The sequence below is a fragment of the Hippoglossus hippoglossus genome, chromosome 10 (genome assembly GCF_009819705.1).
Source record: "Hippoglossus hippoglossus isolate fHipHip1 chromosome 10, fHipHip1.pri, whole genome shotgun sequence".
Classification (NCBI taxonomy): domain Eukaryota; kingdom Metazoa; phylum Chordata; class Actinopteri; order Pleuronectiformes; family Pleuronectidae; genus Hippoglossus; species Hippoglossus hippoglossus.
In genome coordinates, this window is record NC_047160.1 from 6483691 (window position 1) to 6506389 (window position 22699).

A 22699-nucleotide genomic window follows, 5' to 3' on the forward strand; every position below is an offset into this window, starting at 1 on the left:
CATCCTCAAATACAGCTGCAGAGGTGGTTAGGAGGAACAGAAAGAGCCATACAACCAATAACAGTGCGAGCTGTCGCCCCTCTGATTCGTCAGAAGAAAATCAGGGTTTCAGTAGCTGATTTGCTGATTAGACAGTGGTATAAAGTCAACCTCTACACATAGCGTCCAAGAAGAAAACCACCGCTCACAAAACTGCTCGATCAGACTTTGCCAGAGAATGACAAAAAGCGTGATGGATATTGCCAGCACATTCTTTGGTCAGATAAAACCTCATTCAATTTGATTGGACCAGATAGATGCCTGGATGTTTGGGGCGGACCAGGTCACGACAACCACAGTGACTTGTCTACAGGGTCGATTGTGAAAGGACTGTTTTGATACTGGTTCATTTCAAACAGGGACAGTGTACAATATTTAAACAGATTTAGCCAAGTGCTTTTCTCTATCTATTATCCCTGGGCTTACGGTATATACAGTATAATGCTCAACACACAATAAAAACATTTAATTACACATAACACTAATACATAGATAACATAAACAAATATGTAAAACACGGGCTGAATGAGGGCGGAAGGTGTCGTGGAGTTGACATTCATAGATGAAGGATAAATGTTTGTTTAGCCAAACACTGAAATGTGAGTATTAGATTAAAAGTATTAAAATGAAAAATAAAGCCATAACATAACGAGAATACAGTTGTAATTTTGAAAATAAAGTTGTAATATTATGAGGAAATAGTCTAATATTATGAGAATTAAATCTTCATTTTTTATGAGAGTGAAGTTGAAATTTTTAAGGAAATACATTTGTAAATGTAAGAGAATACAGTCTCATATTACGATAATAAATATGCAATTTTAGGTTATGTGTAATTTTAGCAGGGGAAGATCAGAAGATCAGCCTTTCACCTAAGTTGAAATGATGAATGTGGAGCATCTTTTTAAGTTATTCTTTAGTATAACTTTCACAAATAACAAAATACTTCATCTTTTGTGCTCACCAGCAGCACAATATAATAAGAAAAGCTTGTGTAGGAAACTGTGCCTATTCAGAAGAAAGAACCACACAGTGATTCAATCTTTGATGGCGGTTGACTGTGAGGTTATCGTTGGTAACATCTGCGTGATATTCAAAGATGTGGGTAGTTTCTCAAGAAAAAATGACATTGGTTCAAGATTTTAGATTCAAGGGGAGTGGAATACTCCTTACTGAGTATTTCCTCTTATTTTATTTTTAAATATGAATTGTCTCATAAAATTTTGCCTCTCCACTTGTAATATAACAACTTTTTTCTAGTAAAATTACGACTTCGTTCTTTTAATTCTATGACTTTACACTTGCAATATTACAACTATATTCTTGGAATCTCAGTCTCAAGATGCTTGACAGTAAAAGAAAGCTCCACAATGACAAGGATCCCTAAAACTGAATTTTTAAGGAAGAAAAGTATTTTAGGGTGGAAGGTAAAACAACAAAACTCCTTCTGCACAGAGCAGCTGAACAGCATCATGGGTGAGGCATGGCAGGACATCACGCCACAGATTTGTGCAAGGCTGGTATCATCCATGCCCAGGAGGACTGAATCTTTAATTTAAAGTAAAGACCTAAAAAGACTGAAAGAATGGTGGACAGAGTGTTTTTTTGCAGTCGGTTCTTTATTGTTCTCAGTTTAGTTTAAACTACATGTTATTAATCTTCAGTGGAGATTCATTCAGAAATTTATTTTTGGCCATCTGTCCCTCTCGTTCACTGTCCTCCCTTCTCCTCCTCTCCCATGCATACTGAATACGCTCTTTGGACTGAACTTGAACTTGAACTCATCCCTTCTTTCATTCAGTATTAATGTCAACAGAAATACAAGTTCAAAGGACAGCTTGTTATAGTGCCAACAGCCTGTAGTATCAATGCTTTGCAGTTCTTCAACCTCCAGGCCGCCCTAAGGCGACCAGGAACCCCAAAACTAAGCAGCAACACACTGCCTGACTATTTTGTCAGAGTTAAAACCACAGACAACACGTCTCAAACACAAGGTACACAGAGACGCTGCCTAAACTTCAAGTCTGCATTTTTGCCCAGATTTTCCTTGGTACCACTCAAACAAGTGATTACTAGCCTGCAGTAGGTGAGTTAAAAAAAATATTTGAGAATGTTGTGGCAGGTTATAGACGCTGCTATTGATTGTCATGTGTGAATAATGTACATGGTTATTTTTATACCAGTTTATTACATTTGATTGAAAACTTGTTTTATCAATGTATTAAATGTATGTGCTTGTAGGTTAATGTATCACTTCTCCTCAGTTAAGCCACTAACCATTTGTAAACTCAAGTTTCTGTGTATAAACTGTTTTTATCAAGTCCATTGACCACAGAGTTATTTACAGAAGAAAACTAGCAGAGACCTGAATAATTGTGATAAGTAAAACTTGGATTTAATGTGGAAACAAAGAAACTTCTAGTGATCACGTCTGTCCCGGCTCAAATTCATCACTATGAGCGGTTGATTATATAAAAGAGTTGCATAGCTTATTTATGATAGTCCCAGAACCTGAGGGAAAAGTAATGGGGCAGACACACACACACACACACTGACTCCGCTGCTCTCTATTTCTCTCTCTCTTAGACTCAGCTGATGTCTCGGACTCGCTCCACTTTAAATGTTGATTTGTTTGAAATGACGCCATAATATCAACACTGACCATCACATAATGAATTTGTAAACTTAGACAATGTATGGAGAGCTGGAGGAGATAACGGGGCGCGTTTGGTTTAGCTCTATTCGGTTGGCATAGTGCACATCGCGGATGATAGAGACACCGAGAGGAGCAGGAAATTACTGTAAAAAATTACTTTTCACCGATGAAAAGACACAAAATGATCACTGTTATTGGACTTAGTGTAACTGTGCATGGCTCCCTGGGTGTCGGCCCCGGACTTGGTGGCGCTGTGACCAGGCTGTGCGCCTTCTCCCTCGGGCTGTGGAGCTGTCCGTTGTCCCTGCGTCCGTCGCCAGGTGGCATTTTTTCAATAAAACCATGTTTTTGGAATGGAAATAATGCTTTTCATTCATTTATTTGTTTGCATAGACCACTTTCTGTATTGGGTCTATGTAAGCAGTGAAACCAAAGCCGAAAGACTTTAACCCTATACTTAAGCATTTGTTTATTCATCGCAAGTCATATCGTCATCCCAATATTCAAGAACGTTATCACATATCACATGTTTTCCTAATATCTTGCAGCCCTACTGTACTTTAAACAATTTGTTTTCATGGATTGTTTTTGTGTCCCTCTCTCTCTGTCTCACACAGGTCGAAGCGCTTCCTGTCGTTCGTTGATAATTGCCTGGTCAAGAACCATCTGCATCGACCGACCACCGACGCCCTGCTGAGACACGCCTTCATCCGAGACCTAGCCAATGAGAGACAAGTTCGCATCATGCTCAAAGATCACTTGGACAGGACCAGGAAAAAGAGAGAGAAAGGTGAGCGCAGATCAATGCTTTAAATACGTTCACAGGTGAACGTACACTGACAGAGCCTGGTGAAAAAGTTGCTCTGCTTACTGGCAACATAAACGTCATTGCACATGCCTCGTTAATATTACACTTAGCTGGCTAGTCGCTACCTCAAACTTGCGTCGACACAACAACAAAATGTCTAAAACTTCAGTCCAAAATGTGGTTGTATTTTACGAGAAAGTATTCCGGCACCGGGACGTGCACATCCCCAACAAAAGGGATGAACATGTGTTTGACCTCTTTGCATGACCTCATGTAAAGCCCATCATCCAGCAGTGTGGGCGTCCCTGGCCTTTGCGGTGTGTCGAAACAATTGATGACGAGTTTGGAGCTGGAGTATTTTTGCTGTATTAAGTACTGGAACTGTTATTTAATGTTTAATTATTGAAGTTGGAGTTTTGCACTTATTATTATTAAACTTTACCTTCCAATTTGCTTCAGGCACCCGACCAGTTAAAAAAAACAAAAAACAATGCCCAACCCTTATCCTGATAGATATGACAAGGATTATGTGAGTTTCAGGCCACATGTTGGAATAAAAACAACCAGCACCCTTGAGTTGAGACTGTGAACCAGCTGCATTCATGGCTCAGCAGCTGCTCTGCTCGGCCTGTCACAAATGCTGCATTACTGCTAATTTATAGCATGCTGCTAAGGGAAATGTTTCACTGCTACATAAAGTAAATCTACACCGAAGCCTGTCCACCATTGCTGCACTGCACCGAAACCAAACAAGAAACTGATGTAGTTATCAAGGTGTTTTGAGCTATGCATAAAGTTACATCTTTGAAAAAACAATAATTGATACACCGGGGCTGGCAAGACAACAGGTGTCCCTCCTCCTGGGCCAATTAAGCTTTTGAACTTGAATTTATGTCTAATATTTTAGCTGAATGTGGAGAGAAAGTGAGGAGGGGCGACAATAAGAGAGCGTGAGGGGGAGAATGTGGGGTCGAGCCAACAGGCTGTTCACAGCTGACCTTTCCTCTTCTTTTCTTCCTCTCTACGTTTACTCAGAGCGATGTTCGACACAGCAGACACAAAAATAGGAGGAGATGAGAGAGAGAGGCTGAAAATGGGGCAAGTTAGGAATATGGAAAGGCATGGGGGGGCAGAGAGGCGTACAGTCTAAGAATAATTTATTCTTAGACTGTTGTAAAGATTCATTCGGCTGTGGATGAGTTGTATGTGCTGAATGTGTGATTCCGACATGTGCAGTCAAACAGTGAGAAACAGATGACTGTTAATACTCAAGTAATGAAAGCAGCAGTGTCTTGTCTTTTCATCTTCATTTTGACACAGCTGAGAGACAGAAGAGAGAGAGAGGGAGACAGAGAGAGAGGGAGACAGAGAGAGAGGGAGACACAGAGAGAGAGAGAGAGAGAGAGAGAGAGAGAGCAGAGCAGAGCGAGAGGCTGAAGGGAAGGAAGGAGGAAACAGAATGGCCATCTGGTTCTAATCTTCAGTTAACTTATAAAAACACACTAATGACTGGTAGACTTTCTGCAAGCTTTGTGTGCGTGTGTGTGTGTGTGTGTGTGTGTGTGTGTGTATACAGTGTGTTTAAGAACAGATTTGTGTGTGTGTCGGAGTGTGTGTATACGATGTGTTTAAGAACAGATTTGTGTGTGTGTGTGTGTGTGTGTGTGTGTGTGTGTGTGTGTGTGTGTGTGTGTGTGTGTGTGTCTGTGTGTGTGCTCCCATATTCCCCTCTAGAGTAATGAAATGCTGGTACTCTCAAGTGTGTGTGGGAAAAGTCACTTCTTCAGAAAAAAAGAGGGAGAAAAAAAGTCAATGCTCCAGACAAGATGCGAAAAGGATATGTAATTTTTAGCTTAGCCAAGAGTGTAGTTTGGACAAAGATGGTCTCTGCTTTGGCACATGAATCAGACACACACACACACACACACACACACACACACACACACACACACACACACACACACACACAGCTAAACAGACAGACGGAGAAAAAAAATTGCCCTCTTCGCATTTGACAAAAGTTGGCATTAATGCAGACTCCTCCTGCAACTTTGGCCCAGTACGACAAAACCCGAGCCAACACATTCAAACATGACATCACAGCAACAGAGCAGAGATTTCCTCAGTGCTGCTTCGTTCTGCTCTGAACAAACACACCTGTATTGTGTTACCTTTAAAGCGTGTTAATGGCAACATACGCCTTGTCAGGTCAAGTCAGCCCGAGCTACTCACGCCATATGCCGGCCAAATGTTGTTATGAGAAGCTTGCCAGGGCCCATCGTCCTGGCCTCTGGGCAATGACCGCCCAACCCCTGGATTTCCGTTGTAGTGGCCACTGTCAAAACTGCAAATTATATAGACTTAACTATATACACATAAAAAAAAACAACTGCAACACTTAAAAATTTGCATGGAGAAAAAAATCACTATTGGAATCATGACTCTTATATTCATTTTAAAAACGGTTGTGCAAAGATATTATTATTACTTTCAGCTGTCTGACTGACCCACTCTACAGTGCCTGTGTTATGGGTCCCATGGCAGGAGGTGAATGTGGAAAGGAGAGACATTTATTTTGTGAATGAGGTTGGGTCGGCATTGAGATGACTCAGCGTTCCTCATCTGAAGCCGTGCCCCGCTATAACAACTCTGTGCCATATGTGTTCCACCAAACAAGAGTCTGATTTACTTTCTTATTGCCCCAGTTTGCCCACATTATGCTCTGGTGTGGCTTTGTAAATGACAAAATTGCTACTGGTGGCAGACGATGTAACAAGACGGCGGGGCATGGAGGAATTTATAATGAAACGGTGGCTGGTTCAGAGAGAGCCGGAGGAGAATACCCACAGAAGTGCTTACACATCAAAAGTGTTCACCCAAAGCACCACCTACAAACCATACCTCAGTGTTCTGACAACACTTACAGACATGCAGCTCATATTAACATGGACAAGTAAGTCAAGGATACAGTGGGGAACATTCCACAAGTGGTGTGCAGCTGGTGATACATGTTCAAAGATTTACAACCACTGTGAAATAGCCATTAGAGCTACAGTTAAATATCATGTATCACAATAAATCATAATAATAATTTGTTTCTCAAACACTTTTTGTCTTATTTGTAGAAAACCTCTTCATGTCGTGATAGACATCAATAAATTAAGCTGTGTTAAAAGAAAAAAAAAAAGTTGGTGTCTGTGGCCCTTGCAGGACGGAATACAATTTGTTTGCATACCTGTCTGCCAGTAATCAACCTGCCTGGCTGTGCTGTCACTGCGCAGCCGGAGAGGATACACCACTGAAGCAGAGACGAGAGTCAAAAGTTAGCAAGCAAGGCATGGAAACGTTGGCCTCTATTAGTCTTTTGGGGGCATGGCTTTGAAGGGCCAATGGGAAGGAGTGGGATGTATCAGTAATCAGTAATCATGTAGCCCGCTCTTGCTAGCTTCTCCAGGATTACCAACCCGAGCTTTAATGCCTGACAACAGTGTCACAACTTCCAAGTGCCCAGTGTGACATCTTGTTATTGCTCAATTTGACTGATCACGAGTCTATAGCTCAGATATTCATACTGGAGCCAGAGTGTGGATGGATATTTTGTTTGGGGAAAAAAACCTAAATGATTAATCCATCATTTCCTGTCAGTCAGAGATTAATCAACTAATCATTTCAGCTCTAATAGCTGTCTAAATATTTTATAAAAGGTGCATTAAATGATCCGTTTCCATTAGTCCTTGTGAGGAGATATTGGATTTTATTTTTTTTGTATTAACTTATATCAAATAAATAAATTATTTTTCTCTCTCTTTCTTTCTTTCTCTCACATTCAGAGGGTCCAGAGTATGAGTACAGTGGCAGTGAAGAAGAGGAGGACGAGGTAACAGAGGAGGAAGGAGAGCCCAGGTAAAAGCCTTTTCACACTTGGCATGAATATTGAATATTGTTTCAGCATTTTGACTTCATTTGACACTTCACAGTTAAAGATAAACAGGAAACAAGGGCAGGGAAACAAGCGTGTGACATGTAACGACAGTCCCCTGGCTGGGAACGTAACCGTGCTCATCATGTGCACGTATGTGGCTTTGCACCTTAACCACTCAGCCATCAGACGTCATGGGAAAAAATGCTGTTGGGGAGTGTTATGAAAGTCTGCTCAAATGTGCTGAGAAATAATTTAGAACCACAGCAGTTGGTGCAGATTTACATATGCAAAAAGAAATGTTCATTTAATGAACCTCGTCAGATGTACTGATTCTGCAATGTGGTGTCAAGACATATATGGTTAAAGAAACCAGGTGAACGTACAAACTAGGTGTCGGATTTTTATAAAATGTGTCATTGCTTTCATTATCACTGTTTTTTATCACTACATAAACACTAATGTCACTTTGAATGTCCCCCAGTAAATTCATTGCTAATGAATCACTGCGGGGCATATGTGTGTGTGTGTTTTTTTATGGTAATAGACAGATGCACTAGCCTCTCTGTTACTGTCTCTGGACTTTAAACAGCAGATGGCACTTGGAGCCGGGCACTTTCTCCTAGGATGAGCTTTAAGTGTGTATTTGTGTAACTGTGCCCATTTTCTCTCGGTACATAGCTGTCGCAGTAAATATCACACCGTTTCTCTTTCTGCCTCTCTCACTCTCGCTCACTCTCTCTCTCTCTTTCTCTCTTACTCTCTCACCCTCTCGCCCTCTCTCAGCTCAATCGTGAATGTTCCTGGTGAGTGGACGTTGAGACGGGAGTTTCTACGTTTGCAGACAGAAGATCGTGAAGGAGGCAGAGAGGGAGGTCAGGAAGGAGGTGCTGCTTATCAAAGACAAGTAGGTTTCAAGTTCATTCGCAACCTTGTACACATTCAGTCCTATTCTCTTAATGTACAGTAAAGATGCCATCACTACTAATTCAAAGCAAAAAATGTGGTAAAACAACACGCACATCCAGTAAAAACTAAAATTTTGAATGAGTGCTTGATTAACTTCACAGAATATTTTAGAAATACAATCTCAATAGCTAGAAACTCCTGGTAAAGAGTTTATTTGCCGTATCAACATGCTGGAAACATCACAGCAAATTAATTCTTTGATTCTTTCTGAAGAACTGAAATTATTTTTCGATTAATCGAGCAGTTTATTGACAGAAAAAGGTTATAAGCAACAATTTTGATAATCAGAAAATAATTTTTGTTATACTCTAAGCCAAAATTGTGAATAATCACTGGTTCCACCTTTTCAAATGTGACTGTTTCCTATGTCAAAACAAGCATATTACACTTTACCAATTGAGGGAATAATTGGCAGATTAATCAATAAAGAAAATACCTCCTAGTTGACGTACTAACTAGTGATATTATTAGTACAAGTTCCATGCCAGTTCTAAACCTGCCTGTTTGTACTGTTGTGTTCTTTTGGCCTGGGTTAAACTACCTAAAATTATTCCTTGTCATTAGTCAGACCTCCTCAAAAAGTTCTATACACTTTGTTTTTGTGCTTTTGTGTGCAGAGCCTTTTATAAACAGTCTATGGTGCAGAGTGAAGTTAGAAAACTTTGCGATCATCCTATCTGGTTTATCTGCAATGAAGATTTTAAAGTCCATGTTTTTCCTTAAATGAAACTGAATTTAAGTCTACTCTATAATTTTTTAGATAATTTCTATAAGAAATATAATCATATATTAATCCATGTCCAGGCGTTACAGCAGCACAGGCAACAGTTGGCGGAGCAGGAGCGATACAAGCAGCAGTTAGTGGCGGACAGACAGAAGAGGATCCAACAGCAACACGAGCAACGGCAAAAGTTAGAGGTTGTAAGTACTGCCCACAAACTGTTCTGTAGTCACTCAGCACTTATGGACAGTCAGGTGGCAAGAGCACTGCTGGAGAAAAAAATTGCTTTATCAACTACATCTAACCTTACCTTCCACCTGCTGCGTCCCATCTTTCCTGTACTGATCTGACAGATTCAACCTGAAAAACGTAATCCAAGTGTGCAACTGTGTGTAATGCTAATGATCTAAAAGCTCAATTTTTCACGATCCATTTCTTGTAATTCATGTTAATACAAATGATTCCGTCTTTTTGAAAGTTTTTGGACGTGGTTTTGAGTAAATTTTTTATTGCACTACGTTTCTTTTCCCCGCTCGCAGCAGCAGAGGCAGCAGCTGGCGGACTGTGCCTTTCAGTGGGCAGATCTTCAGGAAGTCTTGCTTGGGGAGGAGTCAGATCTCCATGACAACAGAATCTTACTGGACGGGAGGAACAGGAGGAGCGACAGGAGGCTGGTAAAGATGAATCTCTTACTTAGGACAATAAACATAACATAAATTCTATCTCCTTGACTATTATGGGAAATAAAAATTCTGAAATGTTTCAGTATTTTAAGCCGCCCCAGTGAAAAGGCTCTGATGGCTGATGCTAATTGGTCCGATGGTAAGTTGGTCAAGAGGGCGCAAATCTTGTTGACTTTAGTGATCTTTTCTACTTCAGAACCTCAAGGGATCTGATTCATGAAATTACCTCATTCACTTGATACAATTTTAGTTTACAAAAAGATAAAAAATCCCACATACAACAAATTACACAACCTCAGTTTGCAATTTTTTAACATTCAAATATACGCATTGTTCAGGAAAGCAGGACATTTTTTAACTTGTAGCATTAAAATGTGCCTGCATTCATTGATTCATCACAACAGGTTTCCCATTCACACCTCCAGCAGACACACAGTTTCATTATCGTGCTGCACTGATCACATTTCTACATCGTGTTTAGGTTGTACTGGATTTGTAGTTAATGTTAGACCAAAGTTATTTAAGCCCGGTTACCCTGAGCAGCCTCTTGTGTGATGGAGCTGTACATATTTGTTGCTGAACTGATTTCTCACAGGAACTTGAAAGCTCAAGGTGTGTTTTTGATACTGATGCACAGATGTAGTCATTGCACCCGTCAGGCTTCGGCATCCTGGTGATGAAACCATTCTCTCTTCAATGTAGCGGCACAGAGGAGAGATTGTTAAGGGCAGATTTTTACACGTTATAGTTACAAGCTAATCAAACACTACTTCCCTTATGCAGGTGCACCTTGAAGTTCTTAAACATACAAGTATATTTCAAAAGGCCCATTTATAAAATAAATTAGCATGTCATAGTACTTTTGAAAGGTTTTGTACACTAGTTGGAGATTGAATAAGTTTCAGAAATCCTTTGTTTTGTATCTGTTCTACAGTTTTTGAAGTTTAGAAGAAGGGCCGTCACTTAAAAGAGGTTTCTATAAAAGACCTTAATAAAACTCAATTTGGAACATCACACAAATCCATGTGGTATTAAAAAAAACTTTAATGTGAGTTACAGAGTAACTTTTGACAAAATATGTTTAGACAGGCTGAGGTGTCTCTGCCGATTCGCCTCATTTCAGACAAAGACACATAGCCCTCCCTACGATCGTAGGTTCATTTTACAGTCATTAATTTTAACACATACTTGATGAATCCATCCCACACACCAATGAGTTTAAATAGGTGTATTTTAACACCACAAAGCAGGTTCATGGCTGTGACTTCTTCATGTAGAAGACAGTGTGTTTCAATTCTATTAATATCTGTCTACTTACATTATATATCTACTTGGTGTGCTCTCGTGTGTGTGTGTGTGGCGGTATCTGTACGTGTTAGATCCTGATGACACAGATTGCCTCTAACTCATTATGTTCAGCTTGTGTAATGGATCTATCTGATGCTTCATTAAGCTTTAATGCATTTGCATTTAACTGTGTGATGGGTTCAGTGAGTGTGTGATGTGATGTCTTGTATTTTGTCAGATGAAAGAGCTTGCCTGGGTGCACGCTCTCAACTGATTGGTTCCAATCAGTTCACACATTGATTGATTTGGCAAGTGTCATGTGTGTTTCAGTGGTTTGTTGGTGGTTTGAAGATTAGAGACGTGGGCGAGTGTCTGTACGTGTTTGAATCTCTGCAGTGGATGGGGACAGTACATGGTCATGGGTGGAATTACACAACTCTGCTGTGATAAAGAAAAAACACTTCTGTAAACACTTTGTTTCATTTGAGAAAGCAGTAGTCTGACTTCCCATTAATAGACTAAAAATACTTCTATGATCTTCCCTGCCTCAATGCATGCTGGGACAGGCCCCTGTGATCCTCAACAGGATAAGTGAGTATAGAAAAAAGATTGATAGGCGTGATTATTCCCATTCTTTGTTTGCTCTGCTGTAGCAATCATACGACTAAGACTAAAGTTTACTAGTTATAATCTGTCAAATAGGAGGATTTCCTTCTTTTTTGCCCTTTTTTTATTAGAAAATTAATAATTTGAAAGAACTCATTACATTATCTTTTCATCTATTAATCCATCCATCCATCCATCCATCCATCCATCCATCCATTGGGTCACAGAGCTAGCCGGCCAGAAGCACCTCAACTGTCCTTTTTTGATGTGAGGGTGCAGCGGTTCTACTCCAAGGTCCCTCTGGATGTCTGAACTTCTCATCCTATCTCTAAGGCTGAGCCCAGCCACCTGTCGGAGGAAACTGATTTCAGCAGCTTATATTCACAATCTCGTTCTATTGGTCACTACAGAGCTCATGACCATAGGTTACATTTGGAACATAGATCTGCGCGTTAACTGAAAGCTTTTCTTTGTGGCTCAGCTCCTTCTTCTCCACAAAAGTGTGGCACAACCTCCACATTACTGCTGATGCCACACAGACCCGTCCATCCATCTCACGCCCTCCATCTTTCTCTCACTCGTGAACATGACCCAGAGATACTTAAACTCCCTCACTTGGGGCAGTAACTCACCCTCAACCTGGAGAGAGCAATCCATCGATTTCCAGCAGAGAACCATGGCCTTGGAATAAGAGGACCTGCCTCTCATCCCGACTGCTTTAGTTTAAAATACCACTGTTCCAAAGTACACCTTTTGAGAATTGCTAGCTTGTGTGTATAGTACAGTAAATATTTGTTTTTCTTGTGGGTGCTCTGAACCCTCACTGTACCAGCAGACTGTGGTTATACTAAGCGACCCCCAGCCACACGTTTGTGTAACTGCTTGCCTTCTGGAAGTGTAGACTAAAGGAGATTGATGCTTAGAGAGTAAAGATTTTATCTGCATAAAACAGCCTTTTTCACCAGAATGACTTAGCGACATGAAGGCGCCATTGTTCTCTTACAGATGTTAGGGTATTGTGATGGAACAGCTGGTATCTTTTATCTGTACAACACTGATGTAACATCAACTTATTGCATCATCTCTATCACAAGATTTGATTTTAAGCTGTTGTATATAGAAATTATTATTAATAATAAAATCAATCCACCAAAGTTACATTTAAATGCATACTGCAAAACCATTGTGGAGAACATTAAATCATTGCACATTAGGGACAAAACAAAACATTTACATAGTGTTTACATGAATAATTAATAAGGGGATTTTGTTAAATCTAAACTGTTAATAATGAGACCATGGTAGGTGCTATGATCTATCTTATCTGCTGTATTTACAGACTACAATTCCCATAAAACCTATGTCCTCCTGTTGCTTGTTTGCTTGTTGATGACATAGATGCAATTTGTGGTTTTTAGAACCACTAAGCTTGATTATTTCTGGCAAACATACCCCTTTACTCACTGAGCACCGTTTATATCAGGTGCTGGATTTCTTACTCATTCGCATTCATATTATTCTTTTCAATTTACTTAAGTTTGTTATCGCCTCCGTTTCAGCTTAAGCAGAATGTGACCCTCCAAATCCAAGCTGAACAAACGCAATTTAAAGGCAATGGTGCAACCACTGCAAATATTGAAATTGTGCAGATTCAATTAAACATTGTAAATGTAAAAGAAAATCCAGTCTGAACTCTTTGGACAGTTAAGGTTTTTCGAGGAGAAATTGGAAAATAGGTCATAATGAAATATTCAGAGTTGAGGGCGCTGGCTAAAAGCGCCATACCATGCACACTCTGAATATTTTAGTTCCCACCTCTCAGACTTGTGCTCAGGACCTTGGACACTAATTAAAGTGTGTGTGTGTGTGTGTGTGTGTGTGTGTGTGTGTGTGTGTGTGTGTGTGTGTGTGTGTGTGTCTTCCTACATTTTTGTGAGGACTTTGTGAGAATATCCTGATGTGGGACAGGTTTGAATTCAAATGATTTAGTTCTTCAATCAAAAAGTTATCAAAGTCATGGAATATACTGACAGGTATTTTATTTCAACCATGTGGTTTTCTGTTTTCAACTGTGTGTGTGTGTGTGTGTGTGTGTGTGTGTGTGTGTGTGTGTGTGTGTGTGTGTGTGTGTGTGTGTGTCCAGGACCAGGCGGGCAGAAAGGGGAGTGCCGATGTGTCAGTAAGGCCTCTGGACTTCACAGCAGAGCAGGTAACAATCCATCACTCTTCGTCTTTTCACATGTCATTAAAGAACAGGGGGAATTTGTTATTTAACTGAACGCAGATACATTTTTAATGATGCTGATGGTGTCAGTCAGTGACGACACATCGCTTCGGGGTGTAAGATGTACTGTATGCAAACAGCGAACCTATCAGGAGAATTTGATCTTTTCTTTCTTTCTCCTCTGTTGTCCATCCTCTCGATTGTCTTATGTGATATTTAAAGTTTTGGACTGTTGGACATTGAAAAATGTAACCTGCGACTGCAGGACTTTGTAGCTGGCATTTTGCAGTATTTTCCGACATTTTACTGATCAAATGATTAATGGAGAAAACAATGTACTGACTTGTAGCAAGGCTCTTTTACGAGATGAGAGGATTAGGTCTTAAGAGAGAGTATATGCTTTGAGGAAAAAGAGAGAGAGAATATTTAGCTGGTGCTGTCTCTGGCACGACACCTATACTTTAAAGGGAGAATTGAAAGAGTGAGGCGGATAGAGAGAATGGATATAAGACACTGGAATGGAGAAAGGAGGCGAAAACAAATGGAGAACGAAGTCAATTGTCCAAGTGTCTGCAATTTATGTTTTATAATTTTCAGTGAAAGATTTGTTTCATTCATGCTCTAATACACCTGGTGGGACTGGTTCATACATATTGAAGTTTTCAATCAATTAGACAGTAAAAGATCTGAGCTTTTAATTCAGCGTTTGTGTGGGACTCCATTAAGGATTCAGAGAGACCTCAGTGAAACACACTGCACCGTAGCAGGAGTGTCAGATTTTGAGAAGCTTTTAGGCCAATGCTTCTCACAGCACGCTATCACTTTTGTCTCTAAGCCTTCCCTCTATGTCTCTCCCCAGCTCACCTCTTCTGTCTCTTCCGATCCCAGCATGCCTCCTCTATCCTTACCTCACTTGTTTCCTCTCTGCACCCCTCACTCCATTGTTCACAGCGTGGAGCCGCTTTCATTTCTAGTATCTCCCGTTCAACGTATTCCTCTAAAGTGTTACTTTTTAATCTCATTAGGGGTTTCAGAAATACAAATTCACTATACACGTTTCTTTTTGCTGTTTTCGATTTCTGAAAACTCTTTCTGTTTCTCTTTGCTGCCTCTGAAAGTGCCTCATCTCTTTGCCCTGATGTTTTCTGGTATAATGAGAGTCTCTCTTGATGTTTGCCTGATAGCCTGTAGATTTGTTAAATTTAAGGACTGGATGCACAGATGGGATACATGAATTAACAACTATTTAAGTATGACTTTTAATTTTGCTGAAGGATTTTCATCTATGATTCGCAGCAATGCTGGTCAGCTTCTTATCTTAGCTGTTGTGTAATCCTCTTCTTTTTGGTGTGTGGTATCTTGTTTGCAGAGGGTTTGTACATATCAAGTATCTTGGTGAGTTGGACTGAGAAGAAAAATATTTTTTTTCTTTCTTTCTTGAGGTTAGTCATGCGAACTTTGGCATAATCTACCTGTTTCAATTGTCGACATATATGAGTTTTACCATTGTCCCTGGTATTGGAGATATTTGTCCTCATTTGGGCTTGACTTTATTTTAATTTTAACTGTTGTCCTCAGATGTATTTGATGTATTGTTTATGTGTTAAGCAGATTTAAGATCAGCTTTTGTCATATGAGAATAAAACTCTTTAAGCACACATTAAACATGACATAAAATCATTCCACTACATCAGGTCGTTAATTACATTAACACTGTTGTCACACTGAGCGTCCTGCTGAACCCTGTTCAAACATCTTTCAGTTCGGTAAAACTTTGCTTGATCTACTATTCAACTGACATTGTCGTAGCTGGGTACAGCGCTGATTAAAGCGACACAACGCAAGATTCGCTCTCAGCTATACTCGCACTCCCCCTACAGGTGGGTTGGGTTATTCACTGTCATAAATACAAGTTTGATCAGAGCCTCCCCATGCACACAGCTGTTCACACGGTTATTTGTTTATTTGAAAGTGGCAACCTCAGAAGCCAAAGAACTATGTTGACTGACACAGTTCACACAAATATGACCATTTTGTTTAATTTGTTGTGACATTTGAGATGATACAAGCTGACAAGCTAACACAGCAAACAAGTAGCCCACGCAGTTATTGATATCCGAGCATTAGGTACAGCAAATCAAATCAAATTGTTCGGCTAGCCAAATCTCTATCAAAATGGGTTAACCTGGCTTCTGATTATAAACTACTGAGTACTGGCACCGTACACCAGTGTTACATAGTGCAGTTTCAGGAATCCAGGGGGCGCTGTGGCAATGACAGGCATGCCATTCTCCCTATTTAAGTTTGTGCACCATCAAAGTGGTTTTGAGGCTGTTATTTTAAAGTGTAAGAATTACCTGGTGTCGCTCTAAATATTAGATGGACTTATTAGGGTATGAGCCTATATTTATTTTGTTTGTCCTCTTTCACTGTGTTGCATTCATTACCATTGGGTAACTCGCTAAATAGAGCAACTAGTGGTTCTTATTCAGTGGTGATTTGGATAGTAAATTGCAGTTGGCTGACATGAGTTGTTTCCTAATTTTGCTGTGAAAATAGACCTTGTTCTCGGGCACTGATGTGTGACATTGGCTGGTGGATGGTATGTTGGGTATTTCAGTTCTGTGTGAGCCCTATATTGTCCTCAAGAAAACAGCATTAAATCTCAGGTGGTTTTCCAGCTATGGCAGCATTCACATGAATCTAACCTCAGCCGGTTGTCATGTGGTGGCCATGTTCACGTCTGAACAGCAGGATGGCACGTTGTTTTATTCCTTTGGGTCTACTGGTTTGGAAGGTACTACATGGCTTGTGACCGTTACCCTGAAAGTTTAACTACTAAAATCAAAGTGATGTGTTGGAGCGTGTGGGTTTTTAAGTGCATCTCGGGACCCATTTTTCTGTCTGAAACTGTCCAAGCGCAAGAGAAAACTAACTGAGCCCAAACACCGCAGGCATTCTGTTTTTTATGTCCAAACCCGACTCAAGCCTGATGCAGTTAATATAAGCTGAGTTTGTTACCCTTCTCTGTGTTATCCTGACACTATCGCTTGTTTTCCCTGATAACAGAAAAGTGCAGTGTAAAAAAATCTGCCAAAGTAACATCACCGACCCAACCCCCAATATCATTTAAATAGTTTTGTCCAAATCTGACCTGTCCCGTCAGGTCCTGATGGATTTGGGCCGGTATCAACACCGTGGTGTGTGTCTGTGTGAACTTTGTGGATGCACAGCATATAGTACGAGACTGTGTCATTACACTGCCTGTAATGTGTCATGTTACATCCATCTTGTTTGGACTTTCTGGACCCAGCTGGAGCTCATTCTCAGTCCTGATCTGCACAAACTTCAACAGATTTTTGTGAACATTTTGTGCCAGAGACCCAGCTGCTTGACTGAATGCTACTTAATTAAGGTTTTTTTCTCACACGTTGGTCTGTGGTTGAAACCAAATCAGCTTCTGTCTTACTGTGTGTGCTTTCTTTCTATGTGTGGCACAACAAGCTTGATGATCCAGTATATGCTTTATTATGTTTTCACAGCCATGTTTGTCTACAGTGTTTCTACAGAACCTGGGAGTGGCCTTTTTTAGCATGTACACAAACACAACAATCAATTAATTTGCACTGAAAACTAATATTTTTTATGCAAACTCAATAGTTATAGATGATGGGTGTTGTCAAATTATGTATTCAACATCCAATTCTTCTTTCTGCACAACATTAAATTATTAAGTCTTGTTATTTCTGTCACTTGTTTCTCTATTAGAACGTCTTGACTCATTAGAAACTGAAATATCATAGCAACTTCCTTGTGATTTTTATCTGAAGTGATTCTTCTTTTCTTCTAAAGTAAAATTTCATTATCCAATATTATCCTTTTTACCAGATCAAAATGGCTGTCTAAATATGCCACGTATGTGATTTGAGAATAGTGACATTCAGCTAAAAATAGGGCCAGTTTAGAGTCAATCTAATCAAGAAGATTGAGTTAATCTTGGAAAGAGGGGTTGAAATCAGTTGAAAAAAACACTTGTGTCATAAAAACCAAAAAATAGCAGGAACGTACGTTGCAAATTTAGTATGCGACTTAAGAGAAAGAATTGAAGTTATCGTGTGAATAAAAATCCTGAAATATGTCTAGAATCTAGAGTCTCGGTAGTTGCTTTATATTCTTGACTTTACAATAACCGGTCTTAAGTTTCCTGCTTTTATTGTAAATTTTGTTTATTAAAACCTCACAATTCAATACATACATTTGTCTTACTTCATGTAGGCACTCCCAGGCTTTGTTAGTTTCTATATGTGCTTTTCATGTTTGCTACATAGAGAGCCGTGGCCCCGAAACAGCTGCTTCAGAGTAAGTCCCAGCACCCCCAGCATCAGCTTCAGCTGCAATCCAAGCCCCAGGCTGTGGCCCAGCATCAGCAGCCCTCAGTGGCCAGACGATCCCACCGCACCCTGCCCAAGGACCAAACCCAGCTCTTGTCGCTGCAGCACGACCACAGACACAGGGAGAGAGAGAGGCAGAGGCAGAGAGAAAAGCCTGTGGCGGCTGTCCAGAAGCTAACAGCTAAAAGTGGGATTACAGCTGCCGCTTCCTCACCCAGCCGCCCTGCAAACAGCCAGCGCTCAGTGGTAAAACCCAGCCTTCCTCAGCCATCTAGCACCCGTTATTGCCTCCACATCCCACTTTTTTCCACTCTGTCTGTCTCTCTCGCACCCTCCTCTGTGTTCTCATGTTTTCGTCCCTCCTCAGTCAGTTTTTAGTCCCTCTTTAGACCCCCACCAATTCTTCCCAGCCCTTTTTCGAACTTGGTTTGTCCACTCCATGTCATCCTTAGACAGACCTTTTTCACCAGAAGAAAATAAGAAAAATGTTTGGCAGACATGGTTGAAAAAATACAGTTGCCCAAGGAAGAAGTGAGAACAGAGTCTGGAACTGGTGCTCTCCAGTGTAAACAATGTACCAGCAAGGACTTTTCAACTTGTTATGAGTGAAACTTGAAAAAAACTAAAATGAAACATTCAACCTTGGATGTGAAGGTGTTGCAGTGTTTTAAATCAGCTTCAATTATTTATTTTCTTTCCATGTAAATGGGTCATGGTTTACTGGATGCTGACTGTTTGATGACAACATGTGGTTCACACCCTCTATTCTTAGCACAGTAGCTAAACCACACTAGGAACATGAACAGGAAACAGACCTAAGGTGTTGTTTCTAGACGATTGTGTTAAACCGTCTATAGTTAATAGAAAAGAAAAACAAAAGCAGGTTTTACTTTTTTATTAAAACAAGCTCAGACATATGACTGATTAGTGGAACTCTTTAGTCTGGGCGAGTGTGTGAAAACTTCTTAGAAGAAGATCATTCCTAAACCCTGACATAGGAGTCAAAACATTATTATAAAAAGTTGAATTTTTGAAGTTGTGAGTTTTGTAACCTTTAAAATTAATTCAATGTGTGATTTTTTTTAAATACAGACTGCAGGGACTGCAAAAGGTTGTAGAATAAGGAATGTGACAAGTCTACCCTCAGTGACCTGCAAAAAATGCTGATTCAGCCGTTATCAGACATCCAAAGATGATGCGTCGTGGCTGCATCACTTTTCATGCAAACCTTATTATAAAAGGTTATACAGGATGTACAGTCATAGTCTCAACTTATCTTCTGACATTAATATCTGCTGTAAAAGGAAACATGTTTTTTTGTATGTAAAATTCATTTCTGCACAAAGTAATTTATGTCTGAAAAATAAATCTCATTGGTCTTGTTGATCCCATCTAACACACACACACACATACACACACAGTCTTACATGTTTATTCTGCTGTAGATGGACATCCAAGAATCAAACTTGGCCCGGCTGCTCTTGGCTGCTGGTCTTCCCAGCCAGATGCACTCGAGGATGGGCTCTGGGAGCAGCTCTAGTCCATGTACCCCAGCCATGCAGAGAGCTCACCTCAGCCAGGTATACTAATTTTAGCACATTACACCTTCTTTTTGCCTGTTCTTTCTTGCCTCTGTTTTAAGAAAATGTTTCGTCTATGTATTCTGCCCTTTTTAGTACGGCATTATTTTTACAATTACAGCTCGGAAACATTAATAGGTTCATCTTTTCTGGGATTGTAGTGATTTCTATGATATGGTTCAAAGTGTGCCTCACAGCAAGAAGTTTTCAGATTCAAATCCCTAATTGGCTGGGGTCTATCTGTTTGGAATTTGCTTTTTTTCCCCCTGTGTCTGGGTGGGTCATGCAGATTTGGGTTTGGTTCATTGGAGACTCCAAATTGTCAATTGTAGGTTTGAATATGAGTGAAAGTTAAACATACGTGAAAATGTTTAGTTGTCTGTCTTTGTTGGCCCTTTGATATGCCAGTGGATGGATGGTTGGTCGGGTGAGTGGGTGGGTGGATGTGTGGGTCAATGCACAAATGCAATAATCATGGTTGTACTTCTTATTTTCCCAGAATGCCAATCTGCGCTCTAGTCGAGACGCCCCTCACAGCAGTTCCATGTCAGATATGCCCCTTTCTCCCCTGTCGCCATTTTCACCCATGTCCATCACCGATGATGTCTTCTGGGACTCAGTCGATGAGCCGCCTAAAGTGAGTTACAACTTTTTCTGAGAGGGGAACTTGTTCTTAGTGTCATGCCAGGCACAGGATGTAGCCTGCATCACATGAGGTTGGCAAATGTGTGTGAGAGATGCATCCTGTCACACCAAGCAAGAAGTGGTGTACCCATCACAGGGTTGGCATACTGTTGATGTGTGTTTGTGTTTTGGGCTGTTTATGTTTATGTGCTTGTGCTGGGGAGGTGTTGTGTTTTGGCTCGAGGCTTGTTCTGAAGTGCCTCTAACTGCCTCTCTGTGATTAACACACCTTAAATACTCCAAAACTTGTAATTCACTTTTCTCTCACTATAACATCCCTGCTCGTCCACTAGGTGTTTTACTAAGTGGCTCCGCAGTTAGGTGTATTTACTAACCGAACACCATATGGAGTTGATAGAACAACTAATAAGTACTACAGAGAGGGGAGGGGAGCCCAATAAAGCTGTCTGTTTGCTATGTTATGTTGCTGAGCGAAGAGGAGACCATATGGAGTCGATAGAGCAGTTAATAACTCACTACTCTCTCCTGTGACCTCAATGTAGAAGCTGGAGCTGCCGTAAGAGACTGGAGTGGCCTGAAGAATGTTTTTTAACATTTTGGAGTCGTACAGCACAATATTATGTATTTTAGGACTTTTACAGCTGTCTGAAATCAAGTGAACAGTCTCATGGTCGAGCTTTTCCTGATTTATTTGATATTATAAAGCCCTACTAACCCTGGTTTTGTAATCCTCAACGTGCAATGATTTTCAAAACATCAAAGACTTTCATGCGTGTGCCGCAATATTAGACAGGAAACAACAGGCAGCAAGTTCTGCACGAGTGTGAGTGCGTGTGTGTTTGTGTGTGCTCTTGTACAGCTGTCTTTGTGAGGACCAGTATGAGCCTACAACCTACGGTGTGAGGACACTTGGGAAAGTGAGGACCTTTTGTCCAGTCCTCACTTTGTGACCCCCCTTTAATTGAATGTTTGGGGGCTAAGACTTGGTTTTAGGGTCAGGGTTAGAATAAGGTTTAGGTTAGGTTAAGGGTTAGGGTTAGGCATTTAGTTTGGATAGTTAGGGTTAGAGTAAGGGGCTAGGGAATGACTTATGCCAATTAGTGTCCTCACTAAGATAGCTGTACAAACGTGTGTGTGTGTGTGTGCGTGCGTGCGTGTGTGTGTGTGCGTGCGTGTTTGTGTGTGTTTGTATCCAGATGCAGGATGTGGGCAACTTGTCAGAGGGTGATAGGTACTCTCACAGCTCTCTTCCTGCTCTGCTGGGTGTGTCTTCCTGTCTGTAACTAGGTCGTGTGACCCAGGGGACAAGAGGTTGAAAGGTCACCAGCTGGTTGGCAGAACAAAGTTTGAGAAGAATCAAACGTTTAAAAAAATTCTAGTTTAAAAGAAAACAATACTTTGCAGAACTCACACAGACTGATTTAGTATTGATTTCACTATGCTGCTTGTGTCACGTCAGTAGCACAATGTTGCTGAGAAAGTTGAGAAAGATCCCTGACTCAGATGATGTTTCCACTCCACATGTAAGGTTTGGACATGGTTTTTAGAGGAACAACACTGAAATGTTAAGAAACGTTAAAAACAGCTCAACCAAATGGTCTCATTAAATCCCCAGTATTAAATATCTCCCAATGAGATATTAAAGATTTTATTGCACTTTTGCTCTGCAGCGTCTCAGGCACTGCTGAAGTTGTTGTCCACATCAAAACTGTAGAAACCTCCCTCTAATTAGCTGCAGTCCCTGTTGGGCTGGACGTGAAATCCTTGTAAAGAGCTCGTTCCAGCCTATGAAGAGAGAAAATAAGTACTGAGGACCACGGGGAGGTTGCAATCTTTGTGTATTTATTAACCATGTGTTTTCATTAAGTCTGATAAATCTGCCCTTTTTATCATGTAAATATCAGGTCCCAGAACGCACTACCTCCAAGATTTACTGTAGAGAGCTGGTGATGGGACACAGGAGGGCTGCTTCAAGGTACAGCACTGTCACACTGTGCTCACACAGCATACACAAGCAATACACAGATATTCATCTAATAATCTAAGAGCTGTTAGAATGTCACCAATATATCAGGGATCCCACAGGGTCTTAAAAAGTCTCAAATTCAATAATAGAAAACTTAGGCCGGGAAAAATCGTATTAAACACACTAAGTCTTTAACACGTTTAAA

The 22699-nt window shown here is 40.5% G+C and overlaps 1 protein-coding gene across 5 annotated transcripts in view; it reads left to right on the plus strand.

The window, feature by feature from the left end:
• The window catches only part of si:zfos-2326c3.2 (misshapen-like kinase 1), a 69645-nt gene that overhangs the window by 27554 nt on the left and 19392 nt on the right, over positions 1-22699 (plus strand). For 3 of the 5 annotated variants that reach the window (XM_034597436.1, XM_034597437.1, XM_034597439.1), the window contains exons 10-19: positions 3313-3485; positions 7334-7406; positions 8209-8329; positions 9196-9312; positions 9652-9786; positions 13832-13897; positions 18241-18549; positions 19749-19883; positions 20383-20520; positions 22433-22503. In XM_034597436.1, the coding sequence (XP_034453327.1) occupies positions 3313-3485; positions 7334-7406; positions 8209-8329; positions 9196-9312; positions 9652-9786; positions 13832-13897; positions 18241-18549; positions 19749-19883; positions 20383-20520; positions 22433-22503 (1338 nt within the window). The remainder of the gene's footprint in view (positions 1-3312; positions 3486-7333; positions 7407-8208; positions 8330-9195; positions 9313-9651; positions 9787-13831; positions 13898-18240; positions 18550-19748; positions 19884-20382; positions 20521-22432; positions 22504-22699) is intronic. The other 2 variants (XM_034597438.1, XM_034597440.1) reach the window with 2 other exon arrangements.